The sequence below is a fragment of the Lemur catta genome, chromosome 7, assembly GCF_020740605.2.
Source record: "Lemur catta isolate mLemCat1 chromosome 7, mLemCat1.pri, whole genome shotgun sequence".
In the NCBI taxonomy this organism is placed as follows: Eukaryota; Metazoa; Chordata; class Mammalia; order Primates; family Lemuridae; genus Lemur; species Lemur catta.
In genome coordinates, this window is record NC_059134.1 from 97,302,031 (window position 1) to 97,325,229 (window position 23,199).

At 36.8% G+C, this 23,199-nt stretch overlaps 1 protein-coding gene across 3 annotated transcripts in view; it reads right to left on the reverse strand.

The window, feature by feature from the left end:
- The window catches only part of LPXN (leupaxin), a 32,134-nt gene extending 9,761 nt beyond the window's left edge, over window positions 1-22,373 (reverse strand). Inside the window, exons 1-5 of one of the 3 annotated variants that reach the window (XM_045558118.1) lie at window positions 22,081-22,373; window positions 18,223-18,380; window positions 13,098-13,144; window positions 3,272-3,371; window positions 140-307 (exon numbers count right to left, since the gene is read on the reverse strand). In XM_045558118.1, the coding sequence (XP_045414074.1) occupies window positions 140-307; window positions 3,272-3,371; window positions 13,098-13,144; window positions 18,223-18,380; window positions 22,081-22,093 (486 nt within the window). In that variant the 5' untranslated portion in view covers window positions 22,094-22,373. Of the gene's footprint in view, window positions 1-139; window positions 308-3,271; window positions 3,372-13,097; window positions 13,145-18,222; window positions 18,381-21,397; window positions 21,487-22,080 lie in introns of those variants that run through there. The other 2 variants (XM_045558120.1, XM_045558119.1) reach the window with 2 other exon arrangements.
- Window positions 22,374-23,199: the final 826 nt, after the last annotated feature.

Sequence of the window (23,199 nt, forward strand, 5' to 3'; positions counted from 1 at the left end):
GCACTGTAAGTGATCAGTAATTATTGACGACTACTAAGCTGTCTTAGAATATAAGGAGAAAGAGCAACCCTTGGAGGGACAGACACAGACATACATGCAGACACAGATGGCCATAGGACCAAAGTGTCGGCCGTCCCACCTTCCCGGCAATTGGTTTCTGGCAGGAAGCACAGTGGCCCTTGGGCACTGTGGCAATCCCGAGGTCCTGTAATTCCTGTTCCAAGCCCCCAAGCATTGAGTCCAGGGAGGCCTTGCGATCCTGCTTGTCTGGTAAGTGCTTCTTGCCAGCATCTGCTTTCACTGCAACCTGGTGCAAGGAAAAAACCACAAAAACAATCAGTCTCATGTACTTTTATCCTCATTGGCATGTTCTATGTGACCCTACAAGCTCACTTCTACTGACCAAGCTTTCAGCCCTTCCCTGACCTTCCTCCAAGACACCGACAAAAATGCTGTCACCTCCCTTTCATTCTGAGCTCCTCAGGTAAAATAAAATCTGGCTCATCTTCTTCCATTTGTAAATCTTTTCTTACCATAGAAAATTGAGTGCATGGAGATGATACCCTTTCTAGCTCTTGTGATGACCCCAGGTCAACAATTAGTCACATTTGCTTTTATTAATTTATTCCACAATATTGGTTGAACACCTAGTTTGTGCTAATCATTGTTCTAGGTGCTTGGAATAAAGCAATGTACACGATAGACCAAGTGTCTGCCCTTATGGAATTTGTATTCTACAAGTGGTAGACAATAAACAATTAAACACTTACATGATGTCATGTCAGAGAGAGAGAAATTATAAGTTATATATGGAGATAGAAGGGACAGAGGGCAGAATAGTGAGGAAGAATTGGTTTAGTTGAGGGTGATCAGAGAAGGTCCCTCTGAGGAAGCAATATTTGAGCAGATATTTGAGTGGTATACTTAGGGACCCAGAAATATTGACATCTATGGGAAAAGCATTCCAGAGGAAGGGAAGGCCCTGAGGAAGAAAACAGTCTGGCACAAAGAGTGCCACAGAGTCAAAAAGATCAGCAGGGCCAGAGCAGAGGGAGTAAGATTGAGCTCGGCAGGGGAAGATGTAGGAGAGAGGGGCAAAGATCATAGAGGGCCCTTGCGGTGACAGCTTGGGGTTTATTCCAAGGTGATGGGAGCCCTTGTAGGATTTCAAGCTTGTGAGTGAAGGAATCTGGTTTATAATATCCCTGTGGCAGCTGAGCGTAGAATTAAGTGTTGACAAGCAATAGTGGATGCCGGGAAACTATTATATAATTACTTAGACCAGTGTTAGGGGAGAAGGTGCTGAGAAGGGGTCAGATAAGACTTGTTGAAGGATTGGATTTATTTAAGCAAAACTCCAAAATAATTATTATAAGCCATTCAAGGGAAGATCCTCGAATTACAAAAGGGATGCCTAACCTGTCCTTCACCACTTCGTGTCCTGATGCTGGCTCTCCCTACCCCTTTCCAACCGGGCTACTGCTACCCTCCACCTAATACTTCTCTGATCAGAAAGCTACAATGGCTTTCCGTTGCCTCCACATCAAGTGTGCACTCATCAGACAGGCCTTCAAAGCTGCCCATCCACTGTTCTCACCTGACTCTCCTATCTCATCTTTTATTGCGCAGTAAAAGCCTCCGTTGTTCAAGGCCAGCGGGCTCTGTACAATCTCCTGAATGTAATCTGCTACTCTCTGCCTTCAGGCCTCTACTTGAGCTATTTTTACTGCCTCTAATAACCTCACATTATATCACCAATCAAAATGCTCATTTCCCTTTAAGAAACTTTGATCATCTGACAGATTTCCCTCCTGCTTTATTATATAATGTTAGTTAATGTTCAAGAGGCTACTGTTCAAAAGGTTGTTGTCTGCAAGGCCTGTTAAGGGTGATTAATATTAAGTATGAAAAAAACTAAGTCAAAAGACAACAATATATCTATATCTACATCCACATCTATCTCTCTTTGCTTGTACATTTCAGAATTCTTCTGAACAGGTATGTAAGGAACAAGAAATACTGAGTATCTCCCGAGGGCAGAACTGGATGGCTGGGGGACAGAGGTGACAGGGAAACAGCTCAGTGTAAACTTTTTTTTGGACTTTCGATTTTTGTACAAGAGGAATGTATGAATTATTCAAAAAATAAATGGGAATTTTAAATTAAAAATTTAAATAAACAAGATGCATGCTAAATCTATTAGGAAATACAACGCAATTAAATCTCCTAATGGAAAGTTTTCTAGTATTTTCAGACAGCACAATGAGCTAGTCCACCTGGCTTTATTGTAGACATTAGCCCATCAAAGGACTTTTAGCCATTAAAGAAAACTGTTTGTGATGTCTATTCATGTGTCCCTCTAATAAATGTGTGCTACTCACTGTGTACCAGGCACTGTGCTGGGCATTGAGAGTCCCAAAGTGGGCCACCAAGATAAGTCCCTGTCCTCCCCAGTCACAGACATTTTTATATACTGCCTTAAAATTATTCCACAGCCACATCATGAGTGTACATCAAATTCTCCAACCAGATTTAGAATGGTTGGATTTTCTGCCTTAAGGATTCTAGATTATATTTCTCTTAATAAAACCTTAAGCCCACTTATCTTATTTCCATTCTTGGCCAAGCCATGCGAGCTTTCCACCCTAGAGGTACACTAGAGGATACAACAAAAAGGCAGATTTTATCTCAGTATGGGGTTGGGACTCCTCGACCTGCTACTGTGAGAGCCTCACTTTGATCTCCCTTGGTCTGTCTCAGCTTGCCCTCGGTCTCCCTGCCCTGCTCAGCCAGGTCTCTGCCACAGTCCTTCCACATCATCAAGCCTTCGAGGCCTGTTCCCTCAGGGTTCACTCCAACTGAACCGACCTCCCTTACGTCCAAACCCTGCCTATTCTTCAGAGTCCATCCCAAGTCCTATCCCCACCACTCTGATAAAATCTCCATAACCTCTCTACATTCCTAATGCTTGCTCCACATATTTTTGCAAACCACTTGACTTTTACTCTATAAATGTTACAGAGGCTTACGCCTCATTTTACCAAGCACCCTCCAAGCTCCTTGAGATCAAAGCCTACTGTATCATATTATCTTTTGTGTTCAAACAACATATGATAAAAAGGTGAGTTAATTCATTGAATTAAATTTAGTCTGGGAAAATGAATGACAACTTAGAAGAATTCTGAAGCAAGGGAATACAGAGCTGAGTTCCAGAAAGATAAACTAGTGCCCCTGTGGGCCCTGGAGGCTTTACCATCTGGGCTGTACCCACCTTGTCCTGCATTTCACTCAGGTGGGCCATGAGCTCATCCAACTGAGCGGCTGCTGACGTTTTAGAAGGTGGTGGTAATTCCTTTGGCTCTTGGACCTCACTATGGAGGGAAAACAACAAAAAATGATATTAATAAATCAAAACTCAAATAAAGGATAAGCTACACATAAAATACTGGAAAATGCAATTTTAATGATTAACTCCTTAGATGTGAGTCTAAAACCAGAAACAGAAAGTATTTAAAAATAGGTACTAGACTGAAAAGTTAAAGAAGCTCTCTCTGCCTTTTGTCTCTATTTCTCCATGGTCATCTAAATTATAAAGTATTATATCTCCTTTCAGTTATTGTCAGGCAAAAAAACAAGAAGTAAATGAGAATACAGAACAGGCATTGACAAACTAAGGTCCATGGACCAAATCTTGCCACAGCCATTCATTCACCTACTCTCCACAGTGGCTTTTCTGCAGAGTTGAAGAGTTGCTACAAAGACCTTTTCGTCCACAAAGCCTAACATATTTACTATCTGGGCCTTTACAGAAAAAGTTAGAAATCTCTGGTATAGAAAGTTTAGATAATGTATATAATGATTGTTTCATATTCATATAATTGTGAGTAAATTATGAATAAATAAGACTTTAGACCCAACAAACAGAATACAGATTCAAGTACCAGCATAATCAATAGTCAAATGAACTATATATGAGGATATGAAATAAAGCTCAATAAATTCTCAAAAGTATATCATACAGACCATATTCTTAGATTGCAGTGAATAAAAGTACATATTAATGGTAAAAAAATCCACTTAAGAAAAAATAAAACACTTGTAAATAATTCTCAGGATTAAAAAAAATTAAACTGAATTTTCAAGCCATTTAGAAGTAGCAATGAGAAAACACTCCTTCTCTTCCTCTCTCTCTCTCTCTCTCTCTCTCTCTGTCACACACACACACACACACACACACACACACACACACACACCCTCAGAGTTAAAAGCAAAACATTATTGAAAGGAAAACATATAAATAGACTTAAGCGCAATATTAAAAAATAAGAAAGATTAGAAATAAATAAACAAAACATTCAAGTCAAGAATCTAAAAAAAAATCTAAAAATAAACATTACAAGTAAAACCATAAATTAACAAAATAGAAAACAAAACAAAACAAAAACTGACGATTTTGGGGGGGCATTATAATATAATTTCCAAGTACATAGAAAAATATGGAAATTACCAAATTCATTCTATGAATAGCACAGAAACTTGGTACTAAAGTCAAAGAAAGAACAGTTTGTGTGTGTGTGTACATGTGTGTGTGAGAGAGAGAGACAGAAAGAGAAGCTTAAGTAAAAATAGTAGAGATGAGTTTTTTTTAAAAAAAATCATGGCTAAGTAGTGTTATGCCAGCCATCCAAGAATGGTTCAATACTATGAAAAAGATTAATATAATTCATTATACTAACAAATAAAAGAAAAGCTATATAAACATATTGATAGTTGCTAAAAAAGCAGTGGAAAATAAATTTAATCACCATTCCTATTGTTGAATATCAAGGAGGAAAAGAAAATTTCTATAACCTGATAAAATGTGTATATAAGAAATCTATAGCAAGCTTCATATTTAGAGTCAAATATTAAACACATTTCTAGGGAAGAGATGAGCCAGACCTGGATGCTACTATCATTGCTAATCTTCAGTGTTATTCTAGAATGCATTATCAAATGCATTTAAAAGTAAAATAGAAGAACTACATATTTGGGGAAAAAAAGGCAAAGCACTCTCACTCTTCTTTTAAAGTAAATGGTATGATCACTTACCTGGAAAATGTAAGACAAATGACTGAACTATTAGAACAAAAAAGAAAGATCAGGGTGGCGACTAGATACAAGAATAAAATGAGATCCTATCTTCCCTATTGACCAGCAGTAAGCAATTCAAAAATTCAATGGGAAAAAGAATCTGTTCAAAATACTAACAAAAATTATAAAATATCAAAGAATAAATCTAAAAAGAAATGTGTAAGACTTCTATGAAGAAAAACCATTGACAGCCATAAAAGAAGACCCACAATACCTGATTTAAAAATGGGCAAAGGACCTAAATAGACATTTCTCCAAAGAAAACATAAAAATGGCCAACAGGTATATGATAAGGAGCGCAACATCATTAATCATCAGGGAAATGCATATCAAAACTAATATGAGATACCACCTCACTCCCATTAGGATAGCCATTATCAAAAAGTCAAAAGAGGCCAGGCACGGTGGCTCAAGCCTGTAATCCTAGCACTTGGGGGGCTGAGGTGGGCGGATTGTTTGAGCTCAGGAGTTCGAGACCAGCCTGAGCAAGAGCGAGACCCCGTCTCTACTAAAAATAGAAAGAAACTATATGGACAGCTAAAAAATATATATATAGAAAAAATTAGCCGGGCATGGTGGCACATGCCTGTAGTCCCAGCTACTGGGGAGGCTGAGGCAGGAGGATCACTTGAGCCCAGGAGTTTGAGGTTGCTGTGAGCTAGGCTGACGCCATGGCACTCTAGCCCGGGCAACAGAGTGAGACTCTGTCTCAAAAAAAAAAAAAAAAGTCAAAAGATAACAACTGTTGTCAAGGGTATGGAGAAAAAAGGACCCCTTTTACACTGCCATGGTGGAATTCAGCCATTATGGAAAACAGTACAGAGGTTTATAAAGAATTAAAAATAGAACTACCATATTACCCAGCAACCCCTCTTCTGGGCATGTACACAAAGGAAATGAGATCACTACCTCACAAAGATATCTGCACTCCCATGTTCATTCTAGCATTATTCACAACAGACAAGATAAGGAAACAACCTAAATGTCCATCAATAGACAAATGAATAAAGAAATTGTGATATATATCTAAATACACACATATATACATACATACACAAATGCATATCCACCCACAATGGAATATTAGTCAGCCTTTAAAAAGGAGATTCTGTTTTGAAAAAACATGGATGAACCTGGAGGACATTATGCTAAGTGAAATAAGCCAGACACAGAAAGAGAAATATTTCATGATCTCAAATAAAAAGTCAAATATTTAGAGATAGAGAATAAAACAGTGGTTACCACGAGTAGAGGAGGAGGGAGGAAATGGGGAGATGTATGTCAGAAGATAAAAGGCAGCAGATATGTAAGATGAAAAAGGCTAGAGCTCTAATGTGCCATATGAGCACTACAAGGAATAAAATTGTACCATATTTAGGATTCCTACTAAATGAGTGAATTTTAGCTGTTCTTACCTCAAAACCAAACAAAACAAATGGACAACTATGTGATATGATGGATATGTTAATTTGCTTAATTATAGTAACCCAACACGCAATATATGTATGCCATAATATCATGTTGTATGCCTTAAATATTCACAAAATTTATTTTTTAACAAAGAAGACATACATAAATTAAGATGCATACTATGATGTCATTTTCCCCAATTAAACTGTAAATTCAATGTAATTCAAAGAAAAATCCTAATAGAATCATTCAAGTTAATTAATAAGCTGATTCTAAAATGTATGGGCTAGAACACCCAAGACAATTTTGAAAAAAAAGATAAAGAAAGGAGACTTGTCTTGATAGATGTGATATCTTATAAAGTGACAATAGCCAAATTTGTGTGATGTTGGTAAAGAAACATACAAGTAGATAAAAGAAGTAGACTAGAAAATCCAGAAACTCCTGTACCTATAAGAACTTTATATATAGTAAATGTGGCATTTCAAATAATCAGAAAAAGACTATTCAACTCAATGAATAACAACCTACTTGGAACACAATGAATTTAGGTCTCTAACACATCATATACATGAATATATTTGAGACCCATTTAAGACATAAATATTTTTAAACATAAATACTAGAAAAAAAATGGAGGATGTTTTTTATCATTTGGGGTGATGAAGGCTTTCCTAAGAGCAGCATAAAACTCTGAAGTGAAGTCAAAAAAGAAAAAAATATGCATAGAGCTAACCTCAACAAAATTAAACATAAATAAATATTTAAAACATAAATAATAATCAAATTTTAAAAAGGTATAAATTAATAATAAAACAATAGAAACCTGAACTAAAGCTTTTTTAAAAATCAGATTTCAGGAAAAGAAACTCAAATGTTTATTACTATATAAAAATGTGCTCAATCTCATTAATCTTTAAATATGCAATTTAAAACAATGAGATATCAATTTTTATCTATTAGTGAAAATTTTAAAAGATTAACAATATGCAGTGTTGGCAAAAGTCAGGATTATACATATACATAAACATTTATGTACACCATAAGTAGCTATGTAAATTTATAAAAACCTCTGCAAGGCAGCATCTATCAACATTTCAAATGCATATATCCTTTGATTCAGCAATTTAGCTTCCAAGATTCTACCCTACAGAAAAATTGGACATATAAATAAAGATGTATGTTTAAAGACATTCATTACAGTACAGTTTTATGAGCAAATTGAAAATAAACTAAATGGAGCTAGAGTCAAATAAGTTATGGTTCATTCATGCTATAGAGTAACATGTAACTGCTGAAAAGAATGCAGACATAGATTTATGTGAACTAAGAAAGACTTCCAAGATACATTATTAACTTAAAAAAGTAAAGCCCAAAACAACATGAAAAATGTCTTTCCATCTACATAAATTTATAAGCACATATACACTAAGTGTGCACATGCATACACCAAGGTCTATAAGGAGACATTCTTGACAGGAATTACCTATGGAGATGGTGATTAGTTGGTGGGAGTAAAGACTCTAAGGTCAGTGTCTAACTTTGTACCCTGCATATACTAGAAAAATAGCTAATGCACGTAGCCAACAGATGAAGTGCCAGGGGTGGCAGATGGGACATCAGTAGTGAAATTCACATGTATATCTCAGTTACCATATATATATATATATATATATGTGTATATGTATATATATATATATGTATATGTATATATACACACACTCTTTCATATATATACATATATATATACATGATTCTATAAATGACCTTTAGTGAACTACATAAATTCAGTCACACTATAGAGATTCCTATTTAAAATCATTTTTAAACGATTTTATGTATTAATATAAATGTAATATAAAATTAATACATGTTAGCTGTAGAAAATTTGAAAACTGCAGAGAAATATAAAGAAAAATTCAACCACACATAATCCCCCTTTCAGGGGGCAATTACTCTGTACATTTTGGCTGAAGAGTATATATTACATTCTTCTATGACTGTGTGTAATTTAATTTTTTTATATATATAGCCTTTATTTATATTAAACACATGATAGATTTTGAAGCAAAACAGGTAGAGTTATGACACAGAAGTGGTAATAAGATTTATTTTAGACACAATTGAAGACTGAATGGATCCATTATTTGCATAATTAGATTCCCAGGAATACATTTCAATATGCAGCAAATATGTAGTAATCTAGTAAATATAGGAAAAAAAAACCAGACCCTGTTAGTTTTTGAAATTCCCATAGGAAAATAACAAAGGCTATTAAGTTTTGCAAATAATTCCATTACACACAGATATGTCACTCAGTGGCTAGATAAATATAAATTTACTAAGTGATTGTGTGTAATTTTAGAAAGTTAAAATAATGCTTTTTCCTATTCTTACACATATACTTTTCCATCTTTTGCAACCATTACAGCTAGCATTTATTGAGAGTCTACTATGCCTGACTCTCTGTAAAGGGGTGTGCACATGTCCTCTAAACCTGTGTAACAACTTTAAGAGCACGGTATTATCACCCCCAGATAAAAAATTGGGACTTAGAGAAGTTCAAAATTTATCTCTACATAATACACCTAGCAAATAACGGAGTTTGGGCCTGCAGACTGCAAAATTTACATTGTCTGTCCTAAACTATCTTCCAAAAAAATGTTTAAAGTCTATATAGCTATCAAATATATGATGTACTATAATTTTTAAAACAATCGTTTATTGTTGCATATCTAGATTGTTTTTCTAATTTTTGCTATTATAATCAATACTGCAAAATAAATATTTGCACCCATATTTGATGATTTCCATAGAGTAAATTTTAAGAAGTGGAATCACTGGGTCAAAAAGTCTGAACAGGTAACCTTCTCTGGAATCATGTTTGTAATCAGCATTAACCAAGAGAGCTTAGCTAACAACCCACATATATAGGCACACGATGCAAAGCCATAAATAAAAGCAAATATTCTAAGTCTTTCACTAAATATCTTTTTAAAAACAGGGGTGAGGAGGGTACATGGGGGGAGAAGGTGCCAATGGTGACTTCAGGGACACGAGGGTCATCCAAAGTCCTTGGTGTCCTCCTCCTGGGAAAGCATTGAGTTTGGGTCAAGGGTGGTGTTTAAAATTAACATGTTGTCAGTGACTAAAACAGCACTGTTTACATAAAAAACATTTTTCTAATTCTAACAAGTTAGAGGTGAAAAGGAATGAGCATGAATGTTTAGGAACTGTTTAGGGTGCTGGGCCGGCGTTCCCACACTGGGTGGTGGTGTCTCTGCTCCTGGAGTTGCTCTCCTGCCCTGCCCCAAGTCCCCTTGTCGTGTGGCTGGATGAGTCTCCTGGTCCCGTCCACATACAGGAAGGAAGAAAGGATCCCTGAAGAACCTTGGAGAAAAGGTTTTGTGCCCTCAAGTGGGGCTTCCCCCCTTTATTTATAACCTTAATTTACACAGTGACCAGCCACCGTGGAAACAAATGCCTCTTCTATTGTTATGTACATAGTCCCTACCTGACTGTTGTAAATAAGTTGTTCTTTGTGTATAAATAAAATGAGCCCGTCTTTTATCTTCCAAAAATAAATAAATATATACATGTACTACTTTACTTATCTTTATGTATTTACCAGCCACAAAAAAGTAGAAGGAAAATGGATAACTTTCTTAAGAAAAAAAAAAAAGACTGTCTTTTGGAGACAATGTGTCCCACTGCTGACTGACTGACTTATTTTTGAGTATTTAATAGCAAGGAAAATGGAGGAGGAAAATGGATGTCTTCCTGTCTTAAGATAAAAGAGCTTATCTTTCAGGTACAACATGGCACTCTGCCAGACGAAAGTTTTGTCTTTTTTTTTTTTTTTTTAAATCTAGGAGCAAAAATGGCCAGGTATGCAAATGATTGATGATTCAGTCCCTCTTAGAAGTTTCCAAGAAGGTACAGAGAAAGGAGCTCTCCCTGACAACGCTTTAGTCATCATACCTTAGTAAAAGCTGCCACAGGCTCGTGCCTGGGAAACACAAAGGGTGACAGGACTGTGAGCACATTCTGCTGCCCGGTGCCCAAGCACAGAATAAATGTAGTTTTCTTATCAGAGCCTGTATGTTCCTAAAAGCCTTCCCATCTCACAGTCGGAGCATATTGCTGGTTTTTAACTAGAGTCCTACTGCGGTGTAGAAAGAGAAACAGATTATTGTCATGATACCCTCATAGTTATTGACTCAACAATATAATATTCTAAACGAGAAATGGGAGACCTTGAAGAGTTGATGATACAAGTTAAAGTGCCTGCCGCAGGAAATGTTCCTGGAAAGAGAGGAACCTCAAATCAGAAGTCCTTTGATCTGTTCTCCAACTTTTTGAAAGATAATAAAGGTACCCAGCTATGTCATCAGCAACAACTTACTTCATTACCCAGAGATATTAATAGAACGAATCACAAAGATGCATTTAAAACAATCCAGACTTCATAAGGGGCTTCATTGTGCTGGGTTTTTCTCCCATTTATTTCTCTGTTATAGTTTTATGAATTGTTCCTCCCTGTTATTACCAAAATTATTTTTGTTCATGTAAAAGATACATTTTTAAATTACTGCGTATATGGCTATTGACATATAACTATGTTAGAAATATTATTCCATTGCTATATTCATAGGGGGTATTATTATAAATATACTTTCAAGGTATATTGAAAGCAATGTGCAGCTCACTTAAGAAAGCCGAAGTAAATGGTGGAAACAGAATGCAGGAATCTAGTTTCTGAGCCTAATATTCTATCTGTATATGCTAGTCCTGCCGGCTCAGAGTTATACCAGCCTCGGGGATTTGTATCAGGCTGTTGGGTATTTACTAAGTCACCTGGATTTTATGTCACTCTCCCATTGTGATATGGGCCTACACAGCAAGTATCATTCAGCAGTGGGGAACATATCAAAGTCCAGCCAGGAAAATACAAACCATGTGAGTAAACAAGGAATTTAGCCCAGAAACTTGATTATACAGGTGATGGGAGAGCTAAGAAGCAAAACAGAAGACAATGGAGTAACCCACGCTTAGCCACAGTAAGAAGCCGTAACCATGCCTAAGGCAAAGGGAGAAAGAAAAGAGGAAAAGTTACCACAGCCCAGGGGCAGAAGCTGGAACCACAGCAGACAGGTCATGCTCCAGCTGAAGCCATTAAGAAGACCTAGCTGCTGACGGACACACTGTGGGAAGAGAGCAACTTGGATTTCCCTGCTTTTCACCCTCCAGTTCTCCACAGTGCCTCCCACTGGTTGAAGCCGGTGAGAGCCAACTGCCTGGAGCCTGCAAAACCCAAACTGCAAGGGGTCAGCTCCCCTGGCATACAGAGCAAGAGGGAAGAAGTCATAAGAAGTAAGCCAGAGACCCACGCTATAAGGAAAGAGGGTGGTAGTAAGTTAGTGTTGCTGTGCCTTCAACTGATCACAGTGCCAGATAGGCTGTTGGCCGGGCTGGTTTTCATGATATCAGCCCATACATTCACTTGTATTTCTACTGAAGTCTTGGTTTCCTAGATTTAAGAGACCAAATATTTACTGGAGAGCCTGTTGTGTGACAGGAACTGTTTTGTTGTTGTTTTACTTTGTTTTGATTTTTTTTACTGGGTCCAGGAGAGGGAGGATTAGAAGTAATGCTCACCCTGCACCATCCTGGAACTAGAATAAACCAGCAATATGTATTAATAAATTGGCCTCACTTCCACCAAAGTATAAAGTGCCCTCAAGTGGGAAGTTTTAAAAAGACTTCTTGTAGCACAAGTTCCTTCCCTTGTTTTTGCCTCTTGTGTGTACATTACTGGCTACAATTCTGACATCGAGTAAGATGTGCCGTAGTACTCTTTACCAAGCATAAATTTTTACTCTCTATAGTATGCCCTTTAATTTGTTTCCCAGAAAGTTTTCTGATGTTAAAAATTTCAAGCTATAACTGAAGAGAGCATGAGAATATTGACCTTTTTATTTTTTCAGACTGTCAGTTCTGCTTTGGCCTGGAGAAATGATTGAATAAGTGAATCTATTTCAATACATAGCTTTTATTATTTTTTCATAATTCTTATTAAAAGGAAAACCCTCCACCCACTAAATAAATTTTGAATAAATACATAAAGAATTATATACTCATTAGTCTGCTGTGGAGACCCATTGTCTTAGTTTAGCCCTCATCCTAGCTTTGCTGTTGCTGGAATCTTGCTTAAGTTTCTCCAGGTGTGTTTTCTCTTTTGTGAACTGGAGCATGATACCTAGAACAGCTGGGCCAAACATCTGTGGTGACTCTAGAAGAATTTACACTTTTTCAGGTGGTAATGGAAACAGCAGAGCTCACAAGCCTGAGCAACGTGTCTACAAGCCAGGTACCTTGAGAAGTTGCCAAGTCAGCTTAGCAGAGTTCTACCTCTGCTCAAAGACTATATGGAAAGAGGAGGAGGATGTAGGAGTTCTAATAATAAACACTCACAAAGCAAATTATTGCCCAAAGATTGACAACAATTATCTAATAACTTTAATTTTTAAAAGTGTTTAATAAAAAAAAAATACCTGTAGACATTGAGCTCCTTGATGTCAGTAGTATACACAGGCTGCGCCTAAGACACATAAGTGACAGAGAAGAACAAAGAATGAATTTCTGTTATTAGAATGTTGGTGCTTATCAACACCTAGAGTTAGAGGATATCCATAGCTTCTAAAAGGAACTGATAACTAGCATATCTCTGAGATCTCCTTTCATAAGCCAGAGGAATTACCAGCCACTCTGCAGAGAAAGGCCAACTTCTAAACAGAGTAGTTGGCATATAAACAAATACTAGCAGCCCCTCCTTGCCTAACAACCCAGCCTGCAAGGGGTCAGCTCCCTTGGCATACAGAGCAAGAGGGAAGAAGTGACGAGAAGTAAGCCAGAGACCCACACTATAAGGAAGTGGGTGTCAATAAGTTAGTGTTGGTGCGCCTTCAGTTGGATCACAGTGCCAGATAGGCTGTTGGTTGGGCTGGTTTCATGTTATCTGTCCATGCATTCACTTGTATTTCTATTGAAGTCTTAGTTTCCTAGATTTAAGAGACCAGATATTTACTGGAGAAGCAGACCATCCTCAGGTAGAAACCATAAAACTAAGCGGTTGAAGCAAATTCCCTTTAACTAGATGGGATGGTGCCTGGGGGGACTATAACACAATTAAACTTGACATATGAAAATAAATAATATGTGAATCTAAAGGGTGGTTGACCAGCAATTCATTTATTTATTGAACAAATATTTATTGAGTGCTTGTCCTGTGCCAGGGCTGGCGATGTAACAGTCAAAAAACAAAACAAAACAATCAAATAAAAACTGACTACCCTAGGGCTTACATTCTGGTGTTGAGAAACATAATAAATAAATTAATATGTAAAGTTAATCAGGGGGTGGAAGATACGAAGTAGGGGAGAGATGGCAATTATAAATATATTGATCAGGGAAGGACTCACTGAGAAGAGGTCACTTGGGCAAGGACTTATAGTAGTGAAGAAAGTAAGCAGATATCTGGGGTAACATGATCCAGGAGGAAGGAATAGCAGGGAAAGCACCCTGAAGCATCTGTGGAACAATGGGGAGGCCAGTGTGGCCCGAGCAGAGTGAACCAGGGAGACAGGGGCAGAGAGTAAAAGGAGCTAGATCATGCAGACAGGGTGACCATATAATTTACTGTTCAAACTGGGACACTTTTGAGAGCGAAGGGAGGAAGGATCTAAAAATAATTCATATTATATAATTTCTGAAATATGTATTTACTGACAAAAAAATAGTTTTATTATCTTGATGGACCTATAAAATAATTCTATTCAAAACATGTTTTCAAAATAAAATTTTCCTAAAATATTTTTAAATGACACAAAGCGATGAACATTTAAAAAATAAAATTAAAAAACTCATAATGATTATCTGAACATTTTAAAATGGCAAAAATAATTATTCTTGATTATATAGTCACATACTTTAATTGGTTACTTGGCCATTGTCTCTAACATTGTGATGTGAACCTTTCTCTGCAACATGTGTTTTTTTTTCACTATGGTGTTATTGTTTTCATAAAATTGCAATCTTCTTCAAAGCTGCATTTTATGATTAATATATTTGAAATTATTGATACTTTTAATGGATGTTTCTCTGTAGAGTGTAATGCTTTTAATTAAGAAAATTACCCCTTTCTAGATATTGATGAACCTATAAGTTCAGAGCAAATTCTGCTAAATAATCTTCTTAATTCCATTTTTTATATTAAAATGTGTAAATATTTCAGGCCAATATTTTTATAGGTATAGCCTTCTGCCTTCATCCAGAGCACCTTTACTCAACAATATTCTTACAAGGCAAAACTTTCAAGTTGTCTCTATGATTCTTTTGAACATTTCACCAAACAGATGCTGCAAAATCATAGCTTTTTACAATTTCATTCCATTCTGGTAGAGAATAAGAATTGATTCGATTAAAATTAGAAGTCAAAATTTACCAACGTCAAGATTTTTCTGAAGCACAATTTTCGAATTATATAATTAAACCATATCAGATTTCATCTTCTGATTTGTTCAATTCCTCCTCAGCTTTTGTAGGGAGAAATTTGAGCTTCTTCCTTTTTGCAAGCTTCATTTTATGTGATTGTAACTTGCTAAAGACTTCAAAAGCTGAATTTTCATGCTACGTACATTGAATGATTTGATTAACGATTTCCAACTGTTTTGCACATAATGCATCCTAAATTTGGGTTGCTTTACAAGGTGTTTTTTCAAAGGTTCAGGCATTTCCAAAATCTAACTGATGACAGGCAACACAGAGAAAATATATACAGCCATGCTAAAATGTTTGTGCAGTGTTTGATATTAGCTTCTGTCACAAAAGTTTTGTGGGTTGGTTACTTATATAATCTGTGTGTGCATACAATTTTTGTAAATTTTAACAATTACAGTTTCTATTTTGATTGGTAGAATACTACAGCTTATTTGGATGTGGTCATAAATTTTGCACACATCACAACCAATCCCAAATACATTTATGCTCCATATTTTTTTTAGTTGCTAAGAACATTGTTCTTACTACAAAGCTGTGTTCCACCAACGTTTGTATTCACATTCTCACCAACATTTTATCTTCAATGTTGAACTTTTCAACTAAATTTACAATGGCATCAACAATATTAGATGTTTCATTTTTGATCAGAGAACGAACTTCCACATATTTTAATCCTTTGAATTGGATTAAAAGCAAAATTGAGCCATTTTGGAATTAACAAATTTTCTAACTGAGGTTCTGATGACACTAATACAAAATTGACATTATTGGATGGTTTTCAAAGGGAATCAACTCATTTATTTTCAAGTACAAGAAAACTTGTAACTGAAAACAAGCAAAATTAATTTAGAAGACTCATTTGACACAAATGGAAAGGTGTGTTTCACAATGACATGTTGAATTGCTATCTTCAGGCACATTCTTATAAAAATAAGTATTAACCATGGAAGTAGATACTGGTGTATCCTCACCATATTTGTGCCTTCTGATTTTCAAAGGGTTGGTGATCTTTCTACTTGCCCCTGTGTTGGATGGTAAATGTTGACAAATATTTTGTGAATATTTTGTGCAAGTTACACATTCATCATCAGCTTTCTTAAGAAAATTAAACATGTTTTGGTTTTGGTTTTGTGTTGAGCTGACTGCTGAAAGAGTTGTGGGGGTGGGAAACCTGCAGCCTTGGGGCCACATGTGGCTTTCTGGATCCTTCAGTGCGGCCTTTTGACTGAATCCAATTTTACAGGACAAATCCTTTTACTAAAAGGGGTGCAACAGAGAAAGAAGCTTTTCTTGCCTCCTTTGGTGCTTAAAAAAGAACAATCTTGAAATCAGAAGGCTGCAGGTTCCCCACACCATGTCAAGCAATCTATTTCCTATTTCTCACTGACTCTGAGGCGGCTCCATGCATCTCACAGGCCACCACGTGGACCATGACAGGGTATGAGTGGCGGCCAAGTGGCCAGCAGGGAAAAAAGCCCCAACATTTTTTCTACCACCACCTAAGATCAGAGGAGTTAGCTGTCCCTGACTGGTGTGCTTGAGCTCTTAAGTTGAACGGTCAGCACCCTGCATATTATCCTTGAAAAGTTGCTGCTTAGTTAAGATTCGTCTGAACAGGATCAGGAAAAAAGACGAGCTATCATTAGTCACCTTTTGGATTTAGTCATAATAAAGTGAGAACTCTGTTCATGGTGTGTGTTTTACACACTACTAGATGAGACCGTCGAAGAAGACAAAAGAACCAAATAGAGGTCTGTTAAGCCATTGCTGGCTTACTTTAATTCAAAAACTAATGAGAAAACGTCAAAAAAAAAAAATGGAAAACCAAGAGTAAAAGGTAAAGTCAATAGGATGTCAGAAAAACAAGCATAAACCTGGGTTTGTAAACCAGAACATATGGTCACACCACAACGGTCAATGTAAGACTGGGGCTTTTACAACAAATGAGATGGGAAGTCATTGTGGGGTTTTGAGTAAAAGAATGACAGGGTCTGAATTAAGTTCATTTATTTATTTATTTATTTTTATTTGTGCAAATTTATGGGCTACAGAAGAGATTTTGGTACATGTATATAATGATCAAGTTAGGGTATTCAAGGTGTTCAGCACCAGAGTATCACACATTAAGTTTTAAAGGATGACCCTGGCTGCTATCTTGAGAGCAGACTACAGAGGGGCAAGGGCAGGAGACCATGGCTACATTCTAACAATGAAAACAAATACAATAGCTCCCTAGCAGAGAGATGAATGAGTATCCTTAAAACTGTGTGTATGTTCCTGGAAGAAAAAACAGAGGGGGAACCTACCCCTGAGCTCAAATTTCAGATTTACCCTTCTAGTTATTCCTCATACTGTACAAAGATGAATCAGAATATCACAGTTCAAAAATACCAGCTACGAACAGCATCCACTTAATTCCTCTTACACTAATTCCATTCTCAACAATAACCTAATTATGATGTCATTTCATGTGGACTTACCATAGAAAGAGAATACATATATCAGCAAATACTAACATCTGTTTTACTTAATAGTTTTAAATCTAACCATAAATTAATAAATTTGACTTCTTTTTTTTTTTTTTTTAAATACATCACTTCTTGTGAGTTTGGTTAGTTTGAGCTGGTTTCCTAGAGTTTCATCATCTCTGGGAATATTAACAATTGAATTTCCTAATCTATCCAACAGAAAATAAGACCTAGAAAGTGGTGACCCTGAAAAGTCACCCTGAGAAGACTTATCTGAGCTGCCATCTGGCTTTTCCCAGGTGATCTCTGGCCTTACTGAGTGCCATTCCAGTCAAACTGCAACATACTACAACTCTGATGTCCAGACAGTAACATCAGAGTATCCCAAGTGAATCAGGCAACACCCTACCTGTGACCATGCCCTCATTAGAAAAAATTTAGTTCTCAAAGGCTTATTCTTCTGTAATAATTTTCTCAATTCTTCTCCTCTTTCCCAAAACAACCATCTTTAAACTAACATTGAGAAATTATTTTTTTCTCTTTCTTGGATATATGATTTCTCCTTTCATACCACATTGTGGGGGATACAATTAATTTTCAGAAATGCACTCAAACATCTGTATTTAAGGTATTAAAATAAATGAAAAGTTACCGGCAAAGGACTTTTATTATCCTGAACAGAAAGAATATTTGAAGACTCTTTAAGGCTATTCTCCTTTCTGGAAAGCTGATCCAAGGGAAGAGGAGCTGGGCTGGAATATTCATCACTGTCCTGGAGGGTGGAGCGCTCCAGTTCCTCCAATAAGGCATCTACATCATAAGAAACAGGAAAATAATAATATAGAATATTTAAGTCTCTGGAATTATTTTCTCCTTAAATATCCCCACTGCGCCCCCATTCATCTCTTCCTCTCTTGGGTTAAGGCTAGTTTCAAACATCTTCCCTTACTCTGTTTTTCACTTCAAGAATATGGTGTATCCTGCCAGGAGATGTTTAATGCCTCCACAAATTGTGGCTTGTTTCTTATTTTCTTCGGTTGCTTTCAATTTCATAGTCTCACTTTCTAATTTGACTTCTTAAATTGCAGGTTTTATTCATTTAGGGAGGATTGTCCACAAAGATCCCCAATTAGAAAAAAACAAATTCTAAATATTTTCTTATCAGAAAATATAAGTAACTACATTACCATTTTTATCTTTTTTTTCTTTACCACTGATGTATTCTGAGAGAATATATTACCATTTTTCAAAATGTACCTGGACAATAACACTTATTCTTAATCCTAATGATTTTTTTTATCTTAAAACTCAAGAATTATCTCAAGCACATAATCAAATTCTCAAAACAAAGTATAAGTATTCTGTTTTCATATTGTGGAAAGAAAAGGGGGTTGAGGAGGAAACTTAAATATTACAAAATCAAGTAAGATGTTGCAATTCGAATAGTTTGTTTCTCTTATAGTTTTCTTGGGAGAACCAATGGAGTTTACAAGTATTATACTAGTACCTTTCTGCTCAGTTTACACATTTCATTTAATCATCCTAATGTTTTGAGGCAGATATTATTACCCTCATTTTGTAGAAATTGGTTTAAAATAATATGGAGTAGAAGGAATGGGTGGACATATATATGAAACAAGATTGGTCAAGAGGTGATGATTGTTTAAGCTAGCCTATGGGTCTATCAGATATCATTAAACTATTTCCAGTACTTTTGCATATTTTATAATTCTCTACAATAAAAGATTTTATACAAAGAAGAACAAAGGAAAGGAAAGAAAACTAAGGTAGAAAGAGGAAGTAAAACTTTTTGTCTCAGAATTTTATTAGCCAAATCTCAGAATTCCAAATTTTTATTCTGTACCTCTCAATTAAGATAGAGGCCCTTTCTTTTCTATTTTCTAAGCTTTGTTCCAACCAGCAGTTCAAAATCCTACTGAATTCAAAATAAAAAGCCATTTTATAACACAGAATAGGGGAGGGAGGAGACTGGACCACTAAGAGCAGTGAGTTACCCTCAGAAGCACCAGCTAAGCAAAGTTAATAAAACTCCCCTTTCTGGGTCACGAGTTAACAGGCCTTTCTCTTCCTGTTTCCTGTGAGTGTGCATATCGCCAACAGTCTGACGTTATGCCTTTTGCCAGATTCTGTAATTTGAAGATGACTAATTTCAGTATGACAAATATGGGATTACTGGGATGGGGGGTAGTACTAGACTGAAAACTCCGCAGTTCTTCTCTGTAGTCCCTTACCTGTGGAAATCAAATAATATCAACATTAACATGAAAGGAGTAAAGTGAGGTCCCTTGGGTTGTAAGGATCTCATTCTGAGCCAGAGCTTGCTCCTGGTTCTTCTGTATCTATCATCTCCATATAATGAGGGTGTAGGTAAAACTTCTGGGTGGATACAAGCTGCTATTCTCCGAAGCAGTACTGCAGAGAGGAAATATTTGCTTACCTGAGATAATATGTCCTCAATGCTATTTCTCTGAATGTGAGAAGAAAGATCCACCCAAAGTCTAGGGCAAGTTATTGGACTGATGACAATTTGAAGAAACTTTTGAAGTGTAATCATCAATAGCCTATTGAGACGTTAGCCAATTAGATAATCTACACAAGTGTTAGTTTCCAGGCTGCTTGGAGCTTTCTACATTTCTGGACAAGATTTCGATAACATCCATCCTGCTCAAGAAATGCAAAGCTAGGCCGGGCACGGTGGCTCACGCCTGTAACCTTAGCACTCTGGGAGGCCGAAGTGGGAGGATTGCTCGAGGACAGGAGTTCAAGACCAGCCTGAGCAAGAGCGAGACCCCGTCTCTACTAAAAATAGAAAGAAATTATATGGACAACTAAAAATATATATAGAAAATATTAGCCGGGCATGGTGGCGCATGCCAGTAGTCCCACCCACTCAGGAGGCTGAGGCAGGAGGATCACTTGAGCCCAGGAGTTTGAGGTTGCTGTGAGCTAGACTGATGCCATGGCACTCACTCTAGCCTGGGCAACAAAGCGAGACTCTGCCTCAAAAAAAAAAAAAAGAAAGAAAGAAAGAAAGAAATGCAAAACTATACACTTTTTTTCTTATCTGGGTTGTTCCATTGGCTAGAACATCTGAACCAATACACTTCTAAAATAGGAAAACACCTTGTAGCTTAACTAGTTTTGGTGTGAGGTGTTCCTGAGAGTAATATTAAACAAGTATTTTGTTTTTCTTAGTTTTGTCATCTGAAAAAAAAAGTGAATACCTATCTCAGAGGGTTGCTGCAGGCACCTAACATACATATGTAAAAATATCTAGTTTTAGCCTAAGTCACTGAATAAGTATTAGTTCCTTTTTGAATTAACTGCCTGGAAACCATTAGGTATCAAAAAAAAAAAAAAAAAAGAATCCTAGAAGAACTTCAGATTCCCCCAACATACAGATGAATAGAATTTATCTACCCCGAGTCCTAAATACAGTCTATCCTAGTATCAAAATAGACTTTACCTCCAATACAGTTCAATATTTATTAAACACCACCATGTTCTCTTCATTAACATCTCTTCCCTCCTGTTATTTGCCCTTTTTCCTTCCTCTTAAAGCTGTTTCTCCAGCTTTAAAATTATACCCCCGAACAATTTTTTTAAAAAGACAATGTGCAAGATATCTCTGTTATAGTTGTTGTTTGTACTTTTGACACTCCCTACCCCAAACACACACAAACCCAGGACACTGTGGAATTAATACAGCTTGGAATTTGGGTAAAGGTTAGTGACTCAATGCTAGGATGCTGGCAACAAAAGTTAGCAAAGGTTATGGAATGAATCCCAAGAATGACAAACCTTACATTATTCCAAAGGTTTGAAATGAGGGACCTCTCTGGGTAATGTGGCTAATAGTTCCACTGCTGGTTTTAATCGTTGTAGAGTGGAAGAAGACATCATATTTTCAGGCCACAGTAATCTGTTCCTTCAGAATTCCTCTGAATAAAAAGCTTAGCAACAAAATTACTGGAGTTAGAGTGCTGACTTCTTGATTTAATACTAAAACATGGAACAAATGAAACCACCCTGGCCTTTCTCCAACCTCTGCAGATCTCTCATTCTTGTACTTCTATTCCATTTTCCTCCCAACACCCCCACCCCTTTTCTTTCTTTTTCTCTCCAAATCAAATCTCTGTTGTTGCCTAGCTGTGTGCACCTAGCTACTGGAGATCCCAAGAAGAAAAACGGCCATAATGAAATGACAATTTCAATTACAATTCAGTACAAAGGCATTTGTTAAGAGTTTACTCTGTGGTTAGCACCAAACTCTTGCCTATTTTGCCACTGCAAACAGTGAACCCACAGTTCCTCAAAACAATCATAGATCCTCAAGCTTCCCCCTTGGTTGGGTTGAGAAGAGAAGTAAAAATAAAAGCTTCCAGTACTACTCTCAATCTGGCTAGAAGTATCCCCTCCCACACATGGAGAGAGGGCAGCCAAGTCTTCATTCCCTCAGAGTTTCTCTGCCAAGAAACTCCTTACTCACCCAACTCTTCCATTGTCCCACATCCAAGATGCCCTTGTCTCACATGTTGTGAGGAACTCCTTTGGCATGTGCTGAAGAGGAGGACCGCAAAGGAACTGAATGAGACAGTGTAAAGCACCCTCTACAACCCTTTTTTGGTTCCTGTATTTGCTTAGCACTTCCTCTCTTTTGATTTGGTGAATTTCTTCTTTTTCTTTTTTTTTGGTAGGTCAGTTTTAAAGATGGGATTGACATAGAAAGGCAAGTAGTAAGATTTGAGTTCTGGTAGTGCATTGGCCAGGGTCATAAAGATTCAAAATTAATTTTACAAAATTTGAGCACCTACTGTGTGCCAAGATTTATCTTGAATTCATGGGAATGGCAGATTTACACTTGTGTTTTTCTCAAGTATAGGTGTCCCACTGTAACTGAGCATCTGTTTTCTTTTTTTCTTTTTTTCTGTGAAGCTGGGGGACTGACCATAGAGGCATGGTCTCCTTCTTAAAATTTTCATCAGAGTTAACCAGCATCCAGTTCATTTTGCTCTCTTTATTTACTTGATTATTCAGAATTTATACTTACCTGCTTTCGTGCAGGTAATTTCCTGCATAGATTGTAAATCCTTTAAAAGTAGGGCAGAAATAATTCATGTTTGCATTCTCAGGGCCTAGTTTATTCAGTGGTCCAAAATGTAAACATATATAGGGATCATGAAGAATGAAGCTGGAAGATTTAAGATACCAGTTGCTTAACTGAGGACATCTTAATTAAGTATAATCCCTGGCTGGTTACATTGCCTTATAGCACTTTCTCTGAAAAGTGACACTGGGGGTTAGCTTTTCACCTTTTTTAGAACTGTGATTTTGTTCACCTTGAATAAAACATTTACAAAAGGCCTACTGTGAGAATGCATTATATTGACAAGGAAAACCCCCATCTATTACTTAGCACAGCAGCCACCTGAGACCCCCCCCACCTCTCATGGAAGACCTGCATCAGCATAATGCTAACCTAACACCTGGCCCATCAACTAGTCTGTTACCTCAGCATAACACTAAACCTATTACCCGGTGCAGCAACTACCCTATTACCTGGTGCATCGACATAATACTAACCTATTACCTGGCAGGCATTAGTCAC